The sequence below is a fragment of the Crinia signifera genome, chromosome 6 (assembly GCF_055691185.1).
Source record: "Crinia signifera chromosome 6, ASM5569118v1, whole genome shotgun sequence".
NCBI classification, from domain to species: domain Eukaryota; kingdom Metazoa; phylum Chordata; class Amphibia; order Anura; family Myobatrachidae; genus Crinia; species Crinia signifera.
The window spans coordinates 247,612,881-247,638,081 of NC_139222.1; the positions used below are offsets into that span (position 1 = coordinate 247,612,881).

Genomic DNA, 25,201 nt, shown 5'->3' on the forward strand with positions numbered 1-25,201 from the left:
GTGTAAATGGAAACGGATACCCCCCATTTACACCGCCGCGGATCCGGGTCTGACCCGCCGCTGACCCGGATTTTTCGGCGGTGTAAAAGGGGTATTAATGTAGCCAATATATGGGAAATATAAATCTATGCATTGTTGTACTTAAATTGCTACTTTATACCAGTACTTAATACTAAGTACTTACTATACTTATAGTGAATTATGACTCGAAAGTCATGAAAAAGTATGCAAGCAAGGATATCACTACCCATGTGTGGAGCATTAGGCCTACCCGGGTGTGGAGCATTAGGACGACCACAGGAAAGTCAACAGAGCAAAGGTCGACATGGGGTTTTCACATTTTTTTTCTGTCCCGGATGTCGACAATTGGCATGGACACCGTATCCTGCACCGTGTCCCCTTGCATGGATCACTGCACTCACCATACTTTGGGCACAATTCTATTCTCCCTTCATGCCCTAGTGCAGGGGTTCTCAAACTTTTTTGGATCATGGCGCCCTAGAGCATCAAAATATTTTCATGGCACCCCTAGGCCAAATGCTTCTTATCAAGAAATTCAGAAAAAAATAAATAAATTAAATACATTGTGTGTATATGTCACAGTTATCTGGTGAGGGACAGGATTTGCTTCTGTTTGTCCACATACATTATGGTTGGCAGCCACAAGCACTGGTTTTGCCTGGTACATTGACCATTAATAATATGAATTGATCCTGGTCCACCAATCCAAGGCACCCCTGCAAATGTCCTGAGGCACCCCAGGGTGCCTAGGCACACAGTTTGGGAACCACTGCCCTAGTGGATGGTAGGGCATGAAACACCGCCTGTCAATACATATTGGCTTAAATTTTTTTTTTAAAACCCCATGTCGATCTTTTGACTGTCGAACTTCCCAATGTCCACCTAAAGCTTGTGTAGACCTAATGACCTTGTTGGCATTTACAATGTCGACCTAGCGACCGTATACCCACTGCCCATGGCAAAGAGTTTAAGTAGTGCCAGGCTTCTCATGCAATATGGGAAAAACAGGTGTTTACAGACACATCTGTATAAAAGCTGTAAATTAAAACATATAATGGCCTTAAGAATGTGAAATATTTAGTATATAGTCCTTTCTTGGAGCCTGCCAACGGGCCAGATGCACTAAGCTTCAAAAGTGATAAAATGGAGAGTGATAAACAACCAGCCAATCAGCTCCTGTCTGACATTTTCCAAACACAGTCTGCGACATGACAGGTAGGAGCTTATTGGCTGGATGTTTATCACTCTCCATTGTATCACTTTTGAAGCTTAGTGCATCTGGCCCGATGAAAGAATTTACTTCAACAGTAATATATACTGTTAATATAAAGTGTATAGTTATATGAGACAGAGAGTATTCAAATACATCTAGTCCAGCAAGTGTCAGGTGACAGGTCAGTCAGCGACTCAGCGTCAGTATAGTTATAGTAATGATGTCACGGCCGTAAATGGCTTTTGCCAGTACCATCGTACGCGGTCTCCCGGAAGTCGTGAGAGCACCGCCCCATATACCGTAAAACGCGACGTCGTAAAGAATAAACTCCCGCACCAAGATGGCGGCGGTGCCAGACGAGGCCAGTGCCTCGGTGAAGACGGAGCCGGAGCTCCCGGAGGATGTGAAGAGTGATAACGTTGGGAGCGTCAAAAATGAGGAGCCGGTGCTCGGGAACGGCAATGGGGTCTCCCCAAAGCCCCCGAGTCCCCAGGTGGCCCCCGCCGCGGTCACGTCTCAGGCGGCCAGCTGCCCGGAGACCCCGGACCGCCAGACGTTGCTCGCCGTGCTGCAGTTCCTGAGGAAGAGCAACCTACGGGAGTCCGCGGACATACTGCGCCGGGAGACCGGCCTGCTGAGCGCCGAGGACGCCCTAAGCCCCGAGACATCTGGGGAGGCTGACGGCGCTGAGCCCACCCTGCTGAGCCGTGTGAGTGCCGGCAACTCCGGGATCACAGCGGCGGCGGCAGCAGGCGGTGCCACTTCCAACAGCGGCTCAAGCGCGGGGATCCCGGGAAGAGGTGAGCACGGAGGTCCGGTACCGAGCAGCCCGATCCATGTTGTGTTCTGTGCCCGCTCTCCACCATGTGTCCCCTCACTGTGCCAGCTGCCCTTGTGCCTTTTCGACACCATCAGTCCCCATGCCTGGTCTCCCCTCGCTGTGCCAGCTGCCACTGGCTGCTCTTCACCACCAGTCTCCCCTTACTGTGCCGCCTGTGCCTGGTCTCACCTCACCAGTTTCCCACTCTCCACGATCAGGCCATATTCCTGTTCTCCCCTCACTGTGCCAGCTGCCTCTGTGCTTGCTTTCCACCATCAGTTTCCATGTTGGTCTCCCCTCACTGTGCCAGCTGCCTCTGTCCCCAATCTTACCACCACTGTGCAAGATATCCCTTTGACCCCTTCTCTAGCTGCCTCTGCTACTTGCAAAGTTCCCCCTTATGTATCTGTCCATCTCCTTTGCCCCCAGACTCCTATATCTGCACACAGGATACACACGCAGGGTATACTCACCATAAGGTTACTCTTTTTGTAAAGCGGCAATAATTTACACTGCAAAACCAGTTTGATTTTGCAGTGTAAATGATTGCCGCTTTACAAAAAACTGGAGATTTCTTACCAAATCTTTCACTTTCTGTATCTCTCATCCTATTAAATTTCACCCTAGGTGTACTGGAGGAAATACAACCACTGTATATATCTATGCAGGATCCTGTTAGATAGCAGTCAGGCCCTCAGCACTCCTTACAGTACCTACAGTATGAATACAAAATAAGTAGTTCACAGGTTAAATCAAAGGTTTCAGTAATGGATCATTACTGAGCATATGGAGTGAATGTTATGTAAAGCAAAGTATAAGGTGACTGCATGTTGCTGGGCTGCTAAATAGTGCTTCCACCCCCAGAACAGGGTGCACAGTATGCTTGTTGCTTTTGGCTTTACTTAGTTAATATTGAGCTATTTAAGTTGTCTGTAGCATGGAGATATAACTTTCTTCACTGAATGGTTTTTGAAATGTGTTGGGTGCGCTTTCAGTATTGGGTCTACATTAATCTACAGTCGCTCCAATGTCGATTGGTTTCTCCCACATAAAGCAATGAGTACAGATTTCAAAGCTGTTTTTTTACGGTACATCTTGCATTCAGGTGTAAATCTGCTGCATTTAAGTCTCTTTAATAGGAAACCTGTGTGTAACACCACTGATATTGAGTGACTCTTTAAAGACCCACTAATGACATGTTGGCAGGTAATGCACGTTTATAATTTATTAAGAACCTGTGCCTTTTTTTCCTCCTCTCCTAGTGCCATTGAGTAGTGGCCCACAGGACCAGCCAGATGTAAGCGCTGTTCTGTCTGCTTATAACCAGCAAGGAGATCCAACTCTGTATGCGGACTATTACAGTGGCCTGAAGCGATTTATTGAGTCTGTGCTGGATTGTCACCGTGCTGAGCTGTCACAACTATTCTACCCACTGTTTGTACACATGTACCTGGAGCTGGTCTACAATCAGCATGAGAACGAAGCCAAATCTTTCTTTGATAAGTGAGTAAAGTCACACTAGCATTTTGGCTTTGTATATGAGAACAGGGATGTGCAGTAGATGTTAGTATACCTTATCGCAGTTTATAATTGAGAATGGTCATTCTTATCCATGCATTTATAACTACTTCTAAGCATTTTGGGTCTTCAGGATACTAAAATTAATGCTAGAGAACGGTCTACTTTCTACATTATGGCCGCCATCCACTAGTGCGATATGTCCTCTTTCTATCCGATTCCGACGCATTGTTGCGACAGATTGCATGTAAAGTCACACATCACATGTCATTTTCCTGAGATTGCAAGGCATGTTCTCGTGCACATCATATTTGCACATACTACAGAGAGCTCTCAGCCAATCAGCGTGTGTGTGGGGAGAGTGGGATATGCTGCTGCTGCCGCCATGGCCACAGTGTTCATGTCTACACATGGAACAATGTGGCCAAATCCAGCACAATAGGTTGTTCATCTTTCCGCTTTCTGACGGAATAAGTAAGCTCGATGAACGACCCATGGGCACCAGCATTGGATAGTTATAATTCAGTAGTCATAGTAATTTGGGCAGTCAGTGTAATAGCCTTTAATTAAATGAATCAAACTGACTACTGTATGAAGTGTACTGTCTCTTGTACATAATGTAGCCTAATGTGGTTTACCCTATGGGTGTGTGGGGTTTTGTGCACAGTCAGTGTTCCATGCCGTACCACTGACACATCACATGTAATTGAATTATCTCAGATAATACATTTACAAATGTTTACTCTCCATTATGAAAGCCTTATTGTGCTCCTATAAAGTCCAGCCTGGCCAACCAGTTTTGTTTTTTCTATTTTCAGATTTCACGGAGACCAGGAATGTTATTATGAAGATGATCTCCGTATCCTAGCCAGCCTCACCAAGAAAGAACACATGAAGGGAAACGAGACCATGCTGGACTTCCGGACCAGCAAGTTTGTACTGAGAATATCTCGTGACTCTTACCAGCTGCTCAAACGCCATCTGCAGGAGAGGCAGAACAATCAGATCTGGAGCATAGTACAGGAACACTTGTATATTGACATATTTGATGGCATGCCACGCAGCAAGCAACAAATCGATGCCATGGTGGGCAGCCTTTCAGGAGAGGCCAAGCGAGAAGCAAATAAAGTCAAGGTTTGTACTACTGTAAATAGGGAGCTACGTGTAAGCAGTGAGCACCTTTGGGGAGCAATATAAAGCGCTACAGTACACCAAAGGTTAAGTTCTTGAGTATATGCACAAGTTCCGCTATCGAAACAACTTTCTCAAAAGTTCCAAATCTTCAAACTTTTCTTTAGGTGTTCTTTGGTCTTCTGAAAGAGCCAGAGATTGAGGTACCTTTGGATGATGAGGATGAAGAAGGGGAAAACGAGGAAGGCAAGCCAAAGAAGAAGAAACCAAAAAAGGATAGTATTGGCTCAAAAAGCAAGAAACAAGACCCCAATGCACCTCCGCAGAACAGGTACTGTACATAAATGCTTTGCAGTATAAAAATTGCGCATTGTTGCTTTGCGCTCACGGTTGCAGGTGAAATAAGGATTTCATGGTAAGGTCATGGACAGTGGCTGCTCATATTAATACAACGGGGTTTTGTAAAAAGTCACCATAAAGATTCAAAGATTGTGTTTTGGAACCAATCATTAAGTACTATCTGTAGAAAATGCTGTAGCTTTGTCCATTATTTTAGTTTAAAAGTATATCAGTTCGAGTCCCTAGCCAAACCTAGTGTTAGTGCCAGACTAGGGCACTAACGCTAGCTGCCGTGTTAAGGGCTCCTCTGCACACGTCAAAGGTGTGTGTTTCCAAAAAGAGGGCGGGGTCGACCATAGAGTTCCAGCCCTCCCCTGCACCTTTGTTTGTCCATCTGGGGGCCATCCATTCACCCAGTGGGGATCGATAACAGAAACTTTTCCCACATCGTGGCCCACCTTGGGGTGGGATACGGTCATTGGGTCACCAGCAAGTTGTTAGACATGCATTTAGGTTGACAGGGTCATTAGGTCGACATGGGATTTTCTCACTTTTTTTGAGCCGACATGTGCCGACAGGCAGTATTTCATGAACTACCATCCACTAGGGCGTGGTGGGAGAATAAAATATTGTGCCGAGCGCAGCGATCGATTAGGGTTTTTTTTATATTAACGTTTCCCACCCAGCCTGTACTTATGACAGTTAGGAGCCGATTGGCTGGCTTTTTTTCACTCTCCTTTTTACCACTTTTTGAAGCTTGGTACATCTGGCCCTTGTGGAGTTGTCACTGTCCTATTAGCTAGAATGATCTATGATTCATTGAGATTGAGCAATCTTGCATAAAGCAAAAACTCCGGATGTGTTCTAAAAACATTTTTCCCTAAACTGCCTTTGTTTCTAGGATTCCTCTCCCAGAGCTGAAAGATTCTGACAAACTTGATAAAATTATGATTATGAAGGAAGCTGCAAAGCGGGTCCGTCTTGGCCCTGATATATTGCCATCAGTCTGTTTCTACACATTCCTTAATGCCTATCAGGTAATATGCCCAAACTATTTTATGGTTTAATTGGCTTTATTGCAGCTATAGTTCATTCTAAAAAAAAAAAAAATCATGTGGCGTTCTTGATGAAACAAATTCTGTGGTTCTGTGTAGGGACTGACTGCTGTAGACGTCACTGATGATTCCAGTATGATCGGAGGAGGATTTGCTGATTCTACGGTGCGCGTGTGGAGCCTGACGCCTAAAAAACTGCGCAGTGTTAAAAGCACATCTGGTAATTTGTGTTTTGCTTTTTAATAGAAATAAATCGCCTTGGAAAAAGGGTTAAGGTGTTCAGTTCTTAAAAATGAAAATTGAGAATTGCATTTGGCTATTTTAATGAAAAAAAGACTAATTGCATCTCAATCACAACCTACTCATTTACTATTTATGTAAATTACTACAATTTTCAAAAATAGTTTATGGAGATGGCTATATAGATACAATTTTTTTTTTGTTTACTTCTGTTTCATCTGATCATGTTCTGTCTGTTCATCAGATCTCAATTTGATTGACAAGGAATCAGATGATGTACTCGAACGAATTATGGATGAGAAAACTGCCAGTGATGTGAAGGTTTTATATGGACACAGTGGTCCTGTATATGCAACCAGCTTCAGTCCGGACAGGTGAGAGCATAATTTGAATTTAAGTCAAATCTCAACATTTAAATTGTACATAATACAACACTCAGGCCACCGATATTGAAACAGCACCTAAGAACCCGTAGATTGATGGAAACACTGCTTAACCCAATTTAGGATATTGTGATCACCACACTCGACGTCAAGGAGCTGTTATGTAAAATGTTGTTCCTCTGAATATTGGGAGTTAATTTTAGTGATGGGTATTTACGACTCCAATACTCGAGTACCCCGATAAGGTCATGTTTTAGGACTTCTGCCAGAAACCGGTGGGCTATCTGCTGACCTTGTAAACTAAATTCACTTTAACATGCAAGTCTTCTGCACATGGTGAAGTGATCCTGAAAACGTGATCTGTTGGAAGGAGGTTTGCAGTTGATAAGCCCAGAACCAGTGCCTGTAGCACCAGCCTCTTACAAACTTTGTGCCTGTAACTTGCACCAGAACAAGGTTCTCAGAATGTTTTCTGCATAAAGCTCTCTGGGTCAAAATCTGTGTCTTAGAAATAGTGCCTAAAGCCCCGTACACACAGGGTGATAAAAGCAATATTGGTTATTTTAGCCCTTCTGAGCGATGTTGTACACCCAGTGTGTACACACCAACCGGTGCACGTTCCCGCAGGTTGTAAAGAGCATATCCTTAACAAGGGCCATGCTGCAGAATGCAACTTTTGGACAAATTCTCCCTGGGGAGGTTCTTGGCATGAAAAAATCCAGACTAGTTAATAAACTCTTGTTCTTCATGACTGAAACTTTCCTTTACTGTATAGAAATGGTCTCTATGTTCAGACAGCATGAATTTGATGAGTAAGTTTGTTATTGGTATCTAGGTTTTTGAAGCGAGTACAAATTATGGGACCTAATGCATATAGATAAATGTCTAAAGCACAGATTTGTGTATTGTTAAATAAACCTAGAACCGATGTCTGTCCTAGGAACTATTTGCTGTCCTGCTCGGAAGATGGCACTATCCGCCTATGGAGCCTTCAGACCTTCACCTGCTTAGTGGCATACAAAGGGCACAACTATCCAGTCTGGGACGCACAGTTCTCTCCATATGGGTACTACTTTGTTTCTGGTGGACACGACAGAGTTGCTCGGTAAAAAAAAAAAAGCATCATCCCAGAACATGTCTGTTTAATCATGAGTATTGCTAATTTTTTTTTTTTTAACACCCACCCGAGATGGAATGCAAATTACATAAATGCACCTAACATTACTGAGTGTCTCAGCATCTATGATACTAATTTACTAATCTCCTTTTTTCCCGTGCCTGCAAGTTATACGTGATTCTAGAAACGGGAACTACTTGCAAAAATCAGTTTGAAAGATACCACTTTAAGTTTTAATGTCATTCAGCCAAACGCATTCATCTTCCCCAATACCTTATAAAAGATGCTGTGTGAGCAGGCAGATTATACAATATATGTATTATCCATGGTGCTTGGAACACTGGCCTGGGGGCGGGACTAAGCAATACATAATATGACCATTACTATTGAATGTGATGGCAGATATCAACAAGAATAGCCAGTGCCACTGAGTTTGGTGTACTACATTTCAGTATGCTAGATGCATGCCTTTTATAGAAGTGTTCTAAGCCTTGCCACGTCACACCCTCTTGTCTCTTTATACCTATATTGTGCATCTTTGGAGAGCGGATATGAGAAGTAGACCTGTAATGGTTAAATTACTTTGTGTAGGATTAGTGTCTCTGCTTTATTTCATATTATAGTTTGAGCCTAAAATACAAATTTGTATTTCAAAGAATGGAACATCTATATAAATATAAACTAAAGTCCCTGTCTGGGCAAATCTCAAATAGCCGGATGGATTTTGTTAGAGCCTTTGTTAAGAAAGGTTTAGGTGCAACGTTCAAAACTGCCAGAAGGGAGCTGAGCAGTGGTGATATTTAGCAAGTGACCATTTCAGTAGGAGAAGAATGTTATTGCTTTACACTGCACACAATGGCCAAGAGTAGTTGCAGGGATGATTCAGCATAGGCTTCCCTGTCCACCTCCCTCTCATAGAAAGCTTCAGGAAATCCTCACGGCTCATTCTTCACATGTTCCCCCCCCCCCCCCCCCCCCCCCCATCTCTTACTAATGCTGCTCCTTCATCTGCTTCCATGAGTAAACCGTAATATAGACATGTCTATCCCCTGCCTCTCCCCAGTTGTGCCTCTGACCCCCCCCCCCCTCTTGTCCCATGTTCTTCTGACAGCCTCTCCCTATCTGTAATGCCATGTGCACACTATATGATATACGCCACTGCCATTAACGAAGCGCTGCTGCAAGACTAGCGATTGGCAGGTTAAACACTGAACAATACCGGAAGCCCCACCGATCATGTATATTCAGACAATATGGGCTATAGTTAATGATCTAGTGAGTTGACTGTATCATCATGCATATAGTTAAGGCAAATCTTATTGTGTACCAACCTTACCTCTACCTAGTCTCTCCCCCCTACTGTGCCTATGTCCCTACCCCAAGGCTGGTGGTTGCTGATCAGATGTAGCCTAGTTCTTTATGATCGAAGCAAGCCAAGCCGACTTGAGCAAAGCAAGAAGAAAAGTCTGTCCTAGTACGGGGTCAATGAATGGGTCATGGGTGGCTGGCTGGTGTGAGTGTGTACACCAGGTATGTCCAAACTATGGCCCTCCAGCTGGTAATCTACAAGTCCCATCATGCCTTGCCACAGTTTTGCTACTAGGGAATGCTAAAACTATAGCAAGGCATGCTGGGATGTGTAGTTTCACAACAGCTGGAGGGCCACAGATTGGACATACCTGGTATAGACTGTTCAAGCAGCCATTATGTGGGCTGAACCCATATAAAATGCCTCAGTGATGCCAATAGTTCCTGAATAGTCAAACTGCCCCATATACACAAGATAAACAATTCTGTTTCTTTTGTAGTTATAAATTTATACGAGAGATAAATACTTCTCACATCTTTTCCAGCTTATGGGCTACAGATCATTATCAGCCTTTACGTATATTTGCTGGCCATCTCGCTGATGTTATAAGTACTCGTTTCCACCCAAACTCGAACTACATAGCAACCGGCTCAACGGACAGAACAGTCAGAGTATGGGACGTCCTAAATGGGAACTGTGTGCGGATCTTCACGGGACACAAGGTAACGCTGCTTCTACTACTATCCAAAAGCCTAAGCAATTCCTTGACTTACATATAATTGTAAATAAAGAATAGTCTATATGTATTTGTTCATGGTTTCTACTACTGAACACCACTCTTTGAATAGATCCGCATCATGTAAGCAAGATCACTCTCCATTCCAATCATTTGTCCGTGCTTTAAGAACACCATATAAGTGCATTTTGAGGAAAAGCAGAGTGCAACATAGATTGCTTTTACGATCCCCATGGCAGCCATAACACTGGGATATCCTCCCTTCTCCTAGTTCAGACAGAATGTTTTTCAGGGACCGCCCACCTTGGGTATAATAGCCTCCTCCTCCCTCTCCTCTGTGTCTTTTCTTTCTGTCTCCGTTAGTTAGACAGTACAGGGTATTTTATTTGTTTGAGCGGGTGCCTCAGAATCAGCCTCAGCTGACGGGTAGCTGCCCGGGAAGAAGAGGAGCTGAAAGGAGTGTGGACTGGGTCCTGCCGTACAGCTAAGTATACCTGCCTAGAAAACAAACTGCCAGCATAACAGCGCTGTTTAGTACCTGTAGTGCGCCGGCGCGCGCGCAGGGAGAAGACTGAGTGGTCTCTTGCTGGGCTCAGATAGGAGCTGTGGCAGAGGCGCAGCAGCGTCTGGAGGTGGCTGGCTTACAGCAGTCATAGCGGCAGTAGGACTTGTAGCAAACGCCGCAGGCAGAAGGGGCGGAAACACGCTGATGCCGCACTTCCGCCCAGCGTGCTCACAGGTGCACGGGCTAAAACATCCCCCGGGTACTCGGCTGGATATATTGGTTCCACATGGCTATGCTTTGAGCGGCCAGAGAGGAGAGCGCAGGGTTAAAACGCGCTATTTAAACCTGTATTGCCAGCAGACTGTCACTCGTGTCAGGAGTCTGCTAGGCTGGTCAGAGATGGATCTACCTTCTTCCCCTAAGCCTGTTGATGCCCAATTGAGGTAACCCTGGTTTTTATGGGCATTAGATTGTTTATTTAAGCTTAGATAGTAATTATCCTTTTTATTATAGTGTGCCTTCCTCACCGGTGCCTAAAAAGAGGACTGCAAAGAAGAAAGTTGTGTCATGTACTTGCATGACCTGTGACATGTTATTCTCATCTGTGGACAAAGCCACAGTGTGTGGAAAATGCTTGCAAACCCAGTCAAAAATCACTAAACAAGTGGAACAGACGGATGTATTAAAAAACTTGATGGAATGGATGAAAAATTCATTTGTGTCCAAGGAAGAGTTTGTACAAAGTCAAAATCCTAAAAGATCCAGAGAGCAAGCAGAGTTATCACAAGAAGTAGATGATTATCCAACTGAAGTCGTAGAAAAGGAGGATTCTGAGGATGAACCTGGGGAAATTGAGGATTCCAGGTCATTTAATTTGGAGATAGTAGAAAATTTGCTAAAAAAGATTTACAAAGCAATGAACTTTAAAGAGCCAGTGGACACGGAGGAGGATAATCCACTGTTCCAAGACAAACCTAAAAAGAACAGGTGCTTCCCAGTACATAAAATGATTAGGGACTTGATAACCAAGGAATGGTCTAACATCGATAAAAGAACAGGTACAAATAATAGATTAGAGAAAATGTATCCATATAAGGATGAGGAGCTCCTCAATTGGTGTCTGGTCCCTAAAGTGGATGGTGCGGTAGCCGAGATTGTATCCAAAACCACAATCCCAGTAGAAGATGGCGCAACGTTTAGGGATCCTATGGACAGAAAGATGGAGAACGCTTTACGCAAGATACATGCTACAGCTGCTACATCTCTCAAGGCGAGTGTGGCTACAGCATCGGTGGTGAGAGCGCTTAGGCTGTGGTCAACTAACTTGCATACGGACGTTGAGGAGCGTATTTCAAAACAATACTTGATCAAGAGTGTGGAGATCATGCAAAAGGGCATAGAATATTTATGCGAATCCTCTCTAGATACAGTCTCATTGGCAGCAAAAACTATGGCAGCGGGCGTTTCGGCAAGGCGAGCCTTATGGCTGAAGCCATGGAGTGCGGACGCAGGGTCTAAGAATAGACTGATTACGCTCCCATTTGAAGGTACCTACTTGTTTGGGTCTAAACTGGACAATATGATCCAGAAACTGTCTGGGGGGAAATCGACCAGGTTACCCCAAGACAAAAGAAATAAATTCCCTATTCCGAATGTTGGCAAACAGAGTTATAGAGATGCGAAGAGCTACAGGCCGGGGCGGCCGTTCTTCAGAAGAGGCACCGCCAGTACATCCAGACAAACTTTCCGCCAGTCCTTTCGGAGAGGGGGAAGGTCATGACTATCCACTGAAGGTGGGAGCAAGATTATTAAGGTTTGCGGAGATCTGGAGAGAGACCATAAGGGACAGATGGGTCCTGGACATTGTCAACAACGGGTACAGGATAGAATTTATGAAGGTACCCTATTGCAACAGGTTCCTGGTCTCAAAGACTCCGAAAGACATAAGACAAAGGAAAGAGCTACTATTGAAGATCCAGCAGTTGCTGGAAATAGAAGCTATAGAAACAGTACCAGAAACTCAAAGGAGGAAAGGGTTCTACTCGAACCTGTTTTTAGTGAAAAAGAGCACAGGTGGCTTCAGGACCATCTTGGATCTGAGGGACCTCAACACATGGGTAAAGACTCTGAAATTCCGTATGGAATGTGTGAGATCGATTATGATGGGGCTGAAGAAAGGCGAGTTCTTAGCGTCAATAGACTTGCGAGATGCCTACTACCATGTGCCAGTGTGTCATCGAGACAGAAGATTTCTCCGATTTTCGGTAATGGGGAGTCACTTCCAATTTACATGCATTCCCTTTGGCCTCAAGACATCGCCCAGAGTCTTCACGAAGGTGTTGGTAACCCTAATGGCGGAACTGAGACAACAGCAGATCCAGATCTGGCCATACCTGGACGACCTTCTGGTGACGGGAGAATCCAAGGAAAGGGTGCAAAAAGATATCGAGACAACTATCAATTTCCTTCAGAGGCACGGATGGGTGGTCAACCTAGAGAAGAGCCAGCTGGTCCCGTGTCAAAAGATACAGTTTCTAGGTTTGAGAATAGACACTGGAAAGTTCACAGTAGCCTTGTCAGTGGAGAGGTGTGTAAGAATCCATCACTTAGCAAGGTCTCTGTTTCTAAAGAAGAGATCTCCTTTGTGTCAGGTGTTCCAGCTACTGGGCATGATGGCATCGTGCATCCAGATAATACCGTGGGCCCAATGGAGAATGAGAACTCTCCAGTGGCAGTTTCTTCACTATTCAAGAGACAGGAACAGCGAAAAGCAACTTGTGTCCCTACACGACAAAACGAAGAGGTCGCTGCTGTGGTGGACAAGGGGTCTGGAAGCAAAGTACACAAACCTGGAAAACCCGGAGTACCTAATTCTGACAACAGACGCAAGTATGTTGGGCTGGGGTGCCCACCTTCAATCAAGATCTGTTCAGGGAACCTGGTCGACAGAAGAGAGTCAGAGATCCTCCAATGTGAGGGAGTTACTGGCGGTCTGGAGATCGATAGAGAAGCTGTCCCAAGTCATTCAAGGTTCGCACCTGAGGGTCATGTCAGACAACAAGACTGTAGTTTCATACTTGAACCACCAGGGGGGCACAAGAGCAAGGAGACTGATGTTGGTCTCAGAGAAAATTCTGGTTTGGGCAGAGGCGAATCTTCAGTCAATATCAGCGGTATACATTCCGGGATCGGAAAACGTACTAGCAGACTTCCTAAGTCGCAGGGAGGTGCTTCCCGGAGAATGGGAGATAAGCAGAACAACATTCAACTCAATTGTGACAAGATTTGGTCTCCCAGAGATAGATCTCATGGCGACGTTTGGCAACAGAAAGGTGAAGAACTTCTGCTCCAAATTCTATCACCCACAAGCCCTAGCTATGGATGCCTTTTCGATAAAATGGAAATTCAGGCTGGGATACGTGTTTCCCCCCATCCCAATGATAAGCAAGGTTCTGAAGAAAATAGCAGAAGACAGGGTGGAGGTGATTATAGTTCTGCCGGACTGGCCCAGAAGACCGTGGTTCTCAAAGGTACTCAACATGAGGATACAAGAGCCATGGAGTATACCAGTACAGACCAACCTGCTGATGCAAGGGCCAATCTGTCATCCAGATCCAGCTATATTTTCCTTAAAGGTGTGGAAATTGAGCGGAAGGTTCTGAAGAGGTACAATCTATCCAACCAAGTAGTGGGGATGATTCTGGAAGCCAGGAAGAAAGTGTCATCATTAGTCTACTATAAAACTTGGCTAAAATTCCTAAGCTGGGGAAGCTTTAAGGAAGAATTCCACGAAATACCAACTTCAAAAGTGCTACAGTTCCTGATGGATGGCTTCAAGATGGGCCTAGCAACAGCTACGATTAAGTCACAAATCTCAGCTCTAAGTATTCTTCTGGACCGTAGTCTGGCGGAGGAAAAGATGGTCAAGAGATTCTCTAGAGCCATGAGAAAGTTGCGTCCACCTGTAAGATCTCTAGTAGCTCCCTGGGATTTGAACCTAGTATTACAAATTCTGGCTAAAGAACCGTTTGAACCTTTATCAGAGATTCCGATGAAATTCCTGGTGTGGAAGGTGGTATTTCTCATTGCAGTAACGTCGGCAAGGAGGATTGGAGAACTGCAGGCCTTATGGATTGAAGAACCCTACTTAGTCATCTTCCCAGACAGGGTGGTTTTAAGAACAAACCCGAACTTCCTTCCAAAGGTTATATCTTCTTTCCACCTGAGCCAGGATATAATATTGCCGAGTTTCTTCCCAGAACCAGAAAATGAGGAGCAAGAGACTTTGCATATGCTAGACTTGGTGCGAGCTATATCCACGTACAAAGAGAGAACGGCCAGCATAAGTAAGACAAACCATTTATTCATTATCCCAGAGGGTCCGAGGAAAGGCTTATGTCCAGCCAAGCAGACCATCTCTAGATGGGTCAGAGAAGTAATAATCTACGCCTATCAACACGAGGATAAAGTAGTACCTTCTATCATAAAGGCACACTCTACTAGGGCAATCTCAACGTCATGGGCTAAGAAGGCCAAAGCGTCGGTGAAGGACATTTGCCTGGCGGCAACATGGTCATCGCCCCATACGTTCTCGAAGCATTATGCCCTGGATATAACAACTGCCCACTTTGGGAACCATGTGTTAAATGAAGCTCTGTCAGTGAAAGCTAACTGATGAGAGTAATAAATCTTAACTGCATATATCATGGTCTCCCTCCCATTTTTTTGTGAGCTTGGGTATGTCCCAGTGTTATGGCTGCCATGGGGATCGTAAAAGAAAAGTGCGAATTATAACTCACCGATTAATTCCTTTTCTTGTTAGAGATCCCATGGCAGCCATCTAGATCCCTCCCAGATATATGTGTTTTTCAGAAACCGATGGAAACGGAGACAAACGAAAGACACAGAGGAGAGGGAGGAGGAGGCTATTATACCCAAGGTGGGCGGTCCCTGAAAAACATTCTGTCTGAACTAGGAGAAGGGAGGATATCCCAGTGTTATGGCTGCCATGGGATCTCTAACAAGAAAAGGAATTATCGGTGAGTTATAATTCGCACTTTTCCACGGCTTTGCTTCAGACTGGATGCACGGACCCAAGCAACATCCATAACACTGAACAGTCCATAGGGTCGGACTATATAGTCCAAATTGATTTATGTGACCTTGAATCGCACAGCAATAGCTTCATTCAATCCCTATCTGCAGCATCAGGGTGGAAAGCAGAAATAGACTGTGGAGGCAAGTCTAATTCTGCTTCAATCTACTAGATCAAAAGCAGTGCTGTTATGAAACTACAAGTATCAGCATTCTTTATCAGCTGATCGTGACACTGGTTGGCCAGACTTGGGTCAATGGTCATTCATTTAGACTTGTTGCACTTCATTGCGGATGACGCGTTCCATGCTGGCACTTGCAGATCCGTTAGGAAGTGAATGTATAGTTGGAAAGGTTGTGATAGGTGCACACTTGTAGGATAGGCAATTTCCTGCCACTCTGTTACCAATGTGTTTGCTTGCCTCTGCAGGGACCAATTCACTCAATGGCATTTACGCCCAATGGAAAGTTCCTTGCCAGTGGAGGCTCAGATGGCAGAGCCTTGCTTTGGGACATCGGTCATGGTTTGATGGTTGGCGAGTTAAAGGGTCACACAAATACAATCTATGCACTTAAATTTAGCCGTGATGGAGAGCTGTTAGCATCAGGTATGTACACAGACTAGTACAATATACTTCATGCACAAAATATTTAAAGGGTATCCTTAGCCAAACATACACATTTGGGTAGAGTTACATTTTCTAATAATGAATGTAGAATATTATGTAGCTGGGTGTCTGGCATTTCATTTGTTAGATCCATGCAAGGCTGTCTTGACCTTGTGTTGCGCATTGTCTGCCTGCAAGTAGCAACTTAATGCACAACACATGGCTTCAGTAAGAATAAGGAGGCGGTCCCTATATTCCTTTATTAGAACGGGAGTGTTATTACGGACAGCCAGGGTGGCTTGCTAGGAACCTAGATAACTAAGCATTGTGCATTAATGCTGAACTGAAGTCTAACCTTGGATGGTGCTGTACAGGGTCAGATTAACAATGGGGCTCCACATAAGAATAGGCCTATGATGTTTCTATGTTTCACAAAAAAACTATTCAATATTTGATATATATTTAGGGATACACTACTATTAACTGTTTCTTATATAGCGCACACATATTCCGCAGCGCTGTAGAGAGTATAGTTGAACACTCACATCAGTCCCTGCCCCAGTGGAGCTTACAATCTATATTCCCTACCACATATACACACTATAAATATATATTGGTTTTACATTGTTTTGGCCGCTTTTCCTTTACTTCTCATAAAAGGCCATTAAACATTTTCAGTTCTGTGCTCTTAATCAGGTCCTTGTGCACATACACAATTTATCACATAATTGGGAGTCACCCCTTATAGTACAGCTATTCATTCTAATGGTGCAAAAAGCACGGTCTAGAATGAGTATATCTGTGCCAGTGTTAGGCTGGGGCCACACATAACGGGCAAGTTGGGACCTACTTGTCAGGAAGGAGCCTGTACAAAAGGCACCCATGTGGCTGCCCACCTAGACACGGTGGTAGTGCAATGGCGGGGTCCTATCGCAGCTTGCTTAGGATGTCTGGATTTTAGGGTGAATGTATACATTTAATGTATGTGTTCACAATGTGCAGCAATGCTGCTGTGTTCCCCTTGAAATCTGGGTGGTAGGGGCCAGATACTTTTCTGCAGGATCTGGCCCCAACACATTGTGTGACCACACACACCTACCTGGTGGGACCAGCTTGGTGGTTTAAAATGTTTGTGCCTTAACATTTTATACTGCTGTGTGTTCCTAACCTAAAGCACCACCAGTTCTACTTGTTATGGGGATGTTAATCATAAACCATTGAATTCCATTTAAATAGATTTAGGGTGGTTAATCACGGTATTAGTAGGATATGGCCCTAAAATGAATAGTATTTCAATCGGAGTTTCCAATTTTTGGAAAAGATTATGCATGGGCAGTCTAATACTAGGCAGTGTTGAGGCACCCGCTGCCTGGCTGTTCTGTCGCTCTGCACAGCGTGACTTGGTCAAAGGTCACATACTGATGTAGCCTGCCCACTTCCGGTGGCACTAGATACTGCTGCTTGCCCATGTAAGTAAATGTGCTGGGCAGCTGATGTGGGGTTTTTTGTATTGGGGAGGTTGATCTTGAGATGATGCATTAAATGCCCAAATATTGGCATTGCTAGTGGAGATGTAATATAACATGTGGGTATAACACTTCCTGCTTTGCCACCTTACTGAAGTGATGCAGAATAAGGTAGTGATGAAATATAACATTGGAATTGGGAGCAGGGGAGTGAACATTTCCACCCATAGCACATTAGTATAGTGGCCTGCTTACTGGGCATTTGACCTATACCATGCAACCAGGGGCAGAGCAGTCCCTTCTGTAGTGAATATGTGCACACCTGCAGCTGTCTGAATAGTCAGCGCTACTGGCCAACATCATTTATGTGCGATCTTAAACATAGCAATGCTGATAATGTAAGGGGGTGCATTGTGTCCCTTTCATGTAACACACATCTACTTCATACTATCCTAACTACACCTGATCTCCTGGCATCCTAATGGTTCACATCAGTGACTTAATTAGTATCTTTGCCATATTGATGATACCAGGGTTCCCCATCAGACAATAGAAATGATAAACCGCACATGCATGGCAGCATTGTAGAGACACAATGATGCGAGCATTTGACAGATCAAAGAAGCTATTAGCCGGAAAGGTCAGCAACCTGGAGTTACGACATAATGCTGAGCTGTCAGGACCCACAGTTTGAGAACCGCTGGATTATACTAACTGCAAAGCATGGATGTTTTTTTAAAACCTAAGAATGTAGTGTTTCCTCCCCTCTGCCCTGCAGACTTTGTATTGTACAATATTTTGGTTTGTTAGCTTTATTCATTTCTCACCCCACCTTTTATTTTTTTAGGTTCTATGGACCATACAGTTTGTTTATGGGATGCAATAAAGGCTTTTGAAGACTTGGAAACAGATGATTTCACAAGCGCTACAGGGCATATAAACTTACATGAACACTCCCAAGAGATGCTGCTTGGTACTTATTTGACAAAATCTACCCCTGTAGTCCATCTTCATTTTACACGAAGAAATCTACTTCTGGCAGCTGGTGCTTATAGCCCCCAATGACCTAACGCACTTTATATTTAATGCAAAAAAATATCCTCTTCCGTCGTTGAACTTGCAAATGTCTAACAGAGGGCAAAAGCCTTGTTATGCAATGAAGTTACCAAATGGGATATAGATGTCAATTTTGTTTAGCAAGAGGCTCTTGCGTTCTCGGCACTGCCTTGTTGGTCCCAGACTGCCTTCACTTGTAACCGGGATCAAACACAACCGTGGAACTGGTGCTGTGATCATGTGACAGTTATAGTTTGAGCACTGAGTGCTTGTGTTTATATGATGCTTTCTTTTTGATGACTGCTGGTGCTTCAGCATTTGTGCATCAGATTTCAGAAGGTATATGTGTAATGTACTACACTGCAGCAGTGTTAAGGACTTGTCTACGCAGTTTCTTGAAAATCCGCATGGGAAATAATTATCTGCCAACTCTAATGCAGCCATCAAAATTATCTCCATGCATATTGCATTGGTCTTCTGTCCCCACATATACAAGTTGTACTATAAATATCAACCTTTTGGCCAGTTGTCAAGCTTTTTATGTGAATTAAAACACTCAGGTATTATACATTGTATGTAACCTCCAGTCATTTTAGTTTTAAAAACCACTTATCTTTTACAGTACATTGCTTTGACAGTTCAATGACATACATTCTCTCCACTTAGTTATTTGGGAGATATTTCGTTTTCTAATACACCTATGAAAAAAAAAAAAAAACTGAATTGTACGAATGTTTCCAACCAAGTATGTGTCTGTATAAAATACCCCCTAATAAAGCATTTAAATGTTACTACCTCTAATTGGAAGAAGCCTAAACTGGCTCAGATGGATGCTAGAGCAATACAGATGCACAGAAAAAAAAACCTACTCGTGAAACCTTTATTTCATCATATACCTCCAACAAAATGTGTTGACACATAACCAGAACAGCCGGGCAGGATGTAGCTGCCATTTTGTACAGTTTTTTTTTTTTAACTTGAAATTTTGTAAATAAAAGTAAACCAATACAAGTACTGTGTCTTTAATGGTATGTTATTGTGTCCAGCGCCGGAGGGATCTGAGCTTTTATCACAACCGTGACATCCAGGATCCTGTGGATGAAAAGTTTCAAAGTGAGTGGATAAAATTCATAACTTTGTGCAACACAGCCTAAGCATCCAATCAGGCATCTCCAAACTATGGCCCTGCAGCTGTTGTGAAACTACAAGTCCTAGCATGCCTTGCCACAGTTTTGCTACTAGGGAATGCCAAAACTATGGCAAGGCATATTGGGCTATGTAATTTCACAACAGCTATAATTGCCACAGTGTGGACAATTACAAGAGCTGGAACATAGGTGACTTATGAACTTCAGTCATCCTGTTCAGCCCCATATACACAGGACAATCCTGATTAGCAATGTAGAGTAGGTAATTTCCCTGATGGCTAGATCACCCATGCACACAAAAGCAATGTGTGTATGAACAATCTGTGCTAACTCTGTTATTAGCATGTAATACTTCTTTCACACTTGCAAGCCGGGTTCTAAGTTACAGTTGCAACCCGGCTTGCAAGTACTTTCACACTGGCCACCCGACCCGGAATAAAGTCAGGCAGGTGGCGTTATCTGGAGGCTTGGCTGGGGCGGCGCTGGGAGATGTCAGCACCACCCAGCGGCGCATTTGCACTGCAGTGAACAGGATCTGGGTCACACTGATCCGGAATAACAGTTCTCACTCACCGCATCTCGTGGTCATTCCGAAATCTACCCAGGTCAGGACCTGGGTAGAAATCCCGGAATGCTGAACATAAAGACCCTTTTACACAAAGCTAAATCCCGGGTTGATGCACGTTCATGTGCAAAAACCCAGGATATTTTTGAAAGTGTGAAAGGGGTATCAGTGACCTATGTGGATCTTGATTGCATGTGCTAACGATCAAAGCAGGCAATAGCTACATGCTCTACTGCAGTGATGCTCAACCTCTGTCCTCAAGAACCCCCTAACAGTGCACGTATTCCAGGTCTCCTGGCAGTTGCACAGGTGCACTCATTCACTGACATTAAAAGATCACAGGTGGAGCTAATTATTTCACCTGGGATTCTGTGTGGAGACCTGGAAAACGTGCAATGTTGGGGGTCCTTGAGGACCAGGGTTGGGAACCAATGCTATACTGCACATTGCTTATGGGAGTACACGGAGTGATTTGTGCTTCATGTCTAAGCGATCCAGACAGATCACTTAGAAAACAGCAAAACCTCGCCATGTCTGTATGCCCCTTAGGAGTGCCATGAGGAACATGCTTTGGTAATATTTCTCTTTACTGCAGATTCAGAAAACTTTCACATTCTGTAAATGCCAGACAAGATAATATACAAATATACACCTGGGGACTTGGTCAGTATTATTGCCTCAAAGAAATAACTTGTTGCCACCATTCCCTTGGGCCCCACACAGAAAGCCGGCCTCACTGTACAGCTCCCAAGTCCTTTCAAATCAAGTTCAACACTTTTTTTTTTTTAACCTTAATACTAATAATTAACTTATGAAAACTTTATAATTTCACTAAAGTCATGTTTATACAGCTACTGGGCTGTTTATGTAGTCCACATTTCTGAAGAAATTAACCACAATTCTTAAAAGTAGAAATACCAGCTAAATGCTCTCCTCATGAACAGGACATGTTTTCAGAAGTAAAATGGTTCACCAGATAAACAGAGAGGGGGAATACTATACTTCCTTTGATAGGTAGGGGTCTCCTCTTCTCTGCCTCTCTGAAGACATGTCCTATCCACTCACACTCCCATTCATATAAAAGAAGAGGCGACGTTTGCCCTCCAAAGGGGATGTCTAGTTTTAGCTTATCTGAGCGCAAGTGGAAGGAACACAGGATTGTATATTCTATTACACTTAACTGAACTTATGTGGACAGCAACTAGCTGGTTTAGGCTATACAGCACAAACATTTAAATAAGATACTTGTTAGCTCATTGATATGGCTAAATATACCTTGGTCATAAAATAAAAAAAAGTGGTTATTCTGTTTGTGTTAGATACACAAGCAGAATATTACTTGAACAGAATAACCACTTTTTTTATTTTATGACCAAGGTACACATTCAGCCAGATCAATTACAGAGAAATTAATAAAGGGGAGATTTTAAATGAGAAAAAAATAAAATAAAAATAAATGAAGGCATTTTCCAGACAATTGCTGGCTGAAGCACCATAATAGAAGTTTGGTAATCCTGCTTTCTTGTGTTATTTATATTAAATACCTAAATGGTGGAGAATTACTGCGTTAGGCCAGTGGTTCCCAAACTGTGTGCCTAGGCACCCTGGGGTGCCTCAGGACACTTGCAGGGGTGCCTTGGGTTGGTGGACCAGGATCAATTCATATTATGAATGGTCAGTGCAACAGGCAAAACCAGTGCTGGTGGATGCCAATCATATACAGTATGTGGACAAACAGAAGCAAATCCTGTCCTTCACCAGATAACTGTGACATAAACACAATGCACTTATTTTAATATTTTTTTTCTGAATTTCTCGATAAGTAGTATTTGGCCTAGGGGTGACTTGAAAATATTTTGATGCTCTAGGGTGCTGTGATTCAAAAAAGTTTGGGAACCCCTGCGTTAGGCTGATACTTCTTCTAAACTATGCCCTTCACCATTCTTCAGTTCTGCTTCTTTTCATTTACATCTAATTTTTTTTTCTTATGACAACATTTTGCTACTATAACAAGACACTTACCATTATTTTTCTGTGACTGCAGCTTGTTTCTTAGGTTTTAATTTAAAGAAAAGGACAATTGCTGCTATTGCGCCATAGGTAGCCAGCACACACTACAAAAAAAATAAATAAAAATGTAAGCATTAATTATCAAGAATTTTATTGTCATACAGATTTATTTTCTTTTTTTAATAAACATACATTTCTCCTTCCTAGGATGGTGTAGGAATTGAAGTACTTCTGAATACCAGTGAAGTGGTGAGTTCCGGAATCGTGTCCTCCCATGGCTTATTACTTTAAAAACAAATGAAAAAGTCGTATTAAAATACAGTACAAACAATTCGCAAAGATCCATATAATTGGTGATTTAACCACTAAGGGCATCAAAGAGCTCATTGCAAACAATGCAAATACTTGATTCTGGTAATTAGTATGAGCTAACACATAGCTGGATTCAGAGATTTACAAATCTCTGATGTTTCATGATAAGAGTATACACAGAAGCCACACTGCACTTGTGCAGACCTGGGGAGCATTGTCCAATACTGATTGGCCGCAGACATCAGGGAGTGACTACAACCATTTGGTAGCATGAAAGTAGGCTGTTCCAGAAAATAGGTATATAAGCCCATTTTCTGGTATCTGCCTCCTCGGCTGCAGCTTCACTGGTTTCAGCCGCTTGGCTTGGGGGGGCTCGGGTGTCTATAGGTAATGCAGCACCAGTGTCTCTAATACAAGTTTATAAGTCGGGGGCCACAGTTTCTAAAAGAAAGCACCTTATACCAGTGATAGTATAGGGCAGGGATGGGGAACCTTCGGCCCTCCAGCTGTTGTTGAACTACACATCCCAGCATGCCCTGCAACAGTTTTAGCATGGTCAAATAGCAAAACTTGCAGGGCATGCTGGGATGTGTAGTTTAACAGCTGGAGGGCCGAAGGTTCCCCATCCCTGGTATAGGGAATTGATCAACTGCATGCTCATCAGCATTCAGTCAACCAAAAAAATAGCCGTTGAGATGTACTTAATGCAAGCCCCAGGAAATGTAAAGGTGATCATACAACAGAATGACCTGATCACATGCAGGTTGTAAGAGCAATCAAACAATTGTATGTGCTTTAAAAGCTCATACGCGCAGCACATATGATCTGCGGATCGACCTCTGGGCCAGCAGGTCCGTGCATCTACCGATATACCACAACCCATTGAAATTGTGTGTTCTGCCCTGAGATTATTCTAGTGTATGGCCACCTCAAGAACCTCACGACAATTAATATATTAACCCCTTCAGTGGTAATCCTGAGAATTTTCTCGACTATGCTCCAGTGCCCAGACTGGCATTAATTTATTAACAGTTTTTTATATTGCGCACACATATTCTGCAGTGATTGAAGAGAATATTTGAACATTCGCATCAGTCTCTGCTCCAGTGGAGCTTACAATCTATATTCCCTACCACATGTACATGCACATTCATTCATTCTAGGGTTTATTTTATTGGGAGACAATTAGCCTACCAGTATATTTTTGCATTGTGGGAGGAATCCTGAGTATACGGAGGAAACCCACGCAATTAAGGGGAGAATATACAAACTCCGCACAGTTAGAGCCATGGTGGAAATCAAACCCATGACCTCAATGCTGTGAGGCAGTAATGCTAACCATTACACCATATGTGCTGCCCTGATTAATGCATGATAACCATAGCTGCCTACCCTTCTGCAGCTCTCTGAAATAGCAGAAATCTCCCTCATTGCAGTTACATTTTTGGAGAAGAAAGGAATGAGATAGATACATTTACAGTGAATCATCAGCACCATTTCCCAGCACTTTAGCAAGTCCTTTGGGGCTCATCTACATTTGGATATGTAATTTTAAAAGACTGCTCAGATATAGTACACACCAACGATTCTAGGTGTCACATTCAATCTCTTTTCACACTTTCTCGATATATGGAACTAGCCACGCCCTTTGGGAGGAGCATGACACACCCTCATTGGGGTGCTTTGCAAAATTCTATTACCAACTATAATCTCCCTGAAACTAGTTTTCAAAAGTAGGCAAGTATGACGATAACCCCTGTTAACGCATGAAGTTAATAGGGGCTAACCTGTCTGTCAGTAGAAGCCTGGTGATTGATTTTACTCCTGCCTTAACCCTTTGAGGTCCTCACCCAAAAAAATAAAGTTTACTACAAACGGATTTCTCAACCGTTTGGTAGAGGCCTACGTCTCAAAAACTGTGGGGTCTCATTTTAAAAAACTATTGATTGTTGTTAATATTATCCTCAGTGAACTAAAAAAAATGCAAAGACAATTTTTTTCCTTTGCCTTTTTTTTGTGGTGCGGACCTCAAAGGGTTAAATAACAAGGCAACCTCTTTTAATTACCTGCAGGTAATTAAACATCCATATACTGTAGTGTTCAATTAGTGTGGAGGACATGATTTGCCAAATTTTAGATGTAATATGTACAAAATACAGGGCATTCCAAATAGCCAACATACAATACACAGGGCATTCCAACGACAGACATACAATACACAGAGCATTAATAATTGGTTAGTGGTTACTGGATTGACGACATATAATAGGCCCAGGAGTAAATAAAATGGCACGGCCTCAGGGTCACCATAGTCACATTGCAGATGGAAAATACACCTATCTCAGGCTTGATAACCAGTAGCGAGTAGCCGTGCTGTGCAGCCTAGTGCCGGCTACCACCCACCTGTCTGTTTCCGCTGTAGCAGCAATAAGAATGGTGCTGAGCTCCTTCCGTGCCCTTCACTGATACCTACTATCGCTGCTGCTGCGCCGCAGTGGCCGCCCCCTCGCTTTCAAGGCATTGTCTTCTCCCATTGGCTGTTGCAGCTGTCCGTC

At 43.5% G+C, this 25,201-nt stretch overlaps 2 protein-coding genes across 2 annotated transcripts; one reads left to right on the top strand and one right to left on the bottom strand.

Annotated features, from left to right (window-relative positions):
• Positions 1 to 1,526: 1,526 nt before the first annotated feature.
• TAF5 (TATA-box binding protein associated factor 5) lies at positions 1,527 to 19,629 on the top strand. Its single transcript, XM_083149263.1, has 11 exons — positions 1,527 to 2,034; positions 3,317 to 3,557; positions 4,391 to 4,706; positions 4,871 to 5,034; positions 5,944 to 6,079; positions 6,197 to 6,317; positions 6,582 to 6,711; positions 7,661 to 7,825; positions 9,691 to 9,868; positions 15,912 to 16,089; positions 18,403 to 19,629. The coding sequence occupies exons 1-11, from the start codon at positions 1,575 to 1,577 to the stop codon at positions 18,618 to 18,620; spliced, it is 2,307 nt and encodes a 768-aa protein (XP_083005389.1). The 5' UTR covers positions 1,527 to 1,574; the 3' UTR covers positions 18,621 to 19,629.
• ATP5MK (ATP synthase membrane subunit k) lies at positions 19,478 to 25,201 on the bottom strand. Its single transcript, XM_083149264.1, has 4 exons — positions 25,050 to 25,201; positions 22,527 to 22,619; positions 22,347 to 22,438; positions 19,478 to 19,703 (listed from the first exon to the last, which is right to left on the bottom strand). Exons 2-3 carry the CDS (start codon positions 22,608 to 22,610, stop codon positions 22,349 to 22,351), a joined length of 174 nt encoding a protein of 57 aa, XP_083005390.1. The 5' UTR covers positions 22,611 to 22,619; positions 25,050 to 25,201; the 3' UTR covers positions 19,478 to 19,703; positions 22,347 to 22,348.

Excerpts from the sequence above, each read along its gene's own strand:
- TAF5 (XM_083149263.1), top strand. The coding sequence starts at position 1,575 with ATGGCGGCGGTGCCAGACGAGGCCAGTGCCTCGGTGAAGACGGAGCCG. Across the intron at positions 2,035-3,316 it reads CGCGGGGATCCCGGGAAGAG|TGCCATTGAGTAGTGGCCCA; the intron begins GTGAGCACGGAG and ends CTCCTCTCCTAG. Across the intron at positions 6,080-6,196 it reads CATTCCTTAATGCCTATCAG|GGACTGACTGCTGTAGACGT; the intron begins GTAATATGCCCA and ends GGTTCTGTGTAG.
- ATP5MK (XM_083149264.1), bottom strand. The coding sequence starts at position 22,610 with ATGGGAGGACACGATTCCGGAACTCACCACTTCACTGGTATTCAGAAG. Across the intron at positions 22,439-22,526 it reads CCATCCTAGGAAGGAGAAAT|TGTGTGCTGGCTACCTATGG; the intron begins GTATGTTTATTA and ends TTTTTTTTGTAG.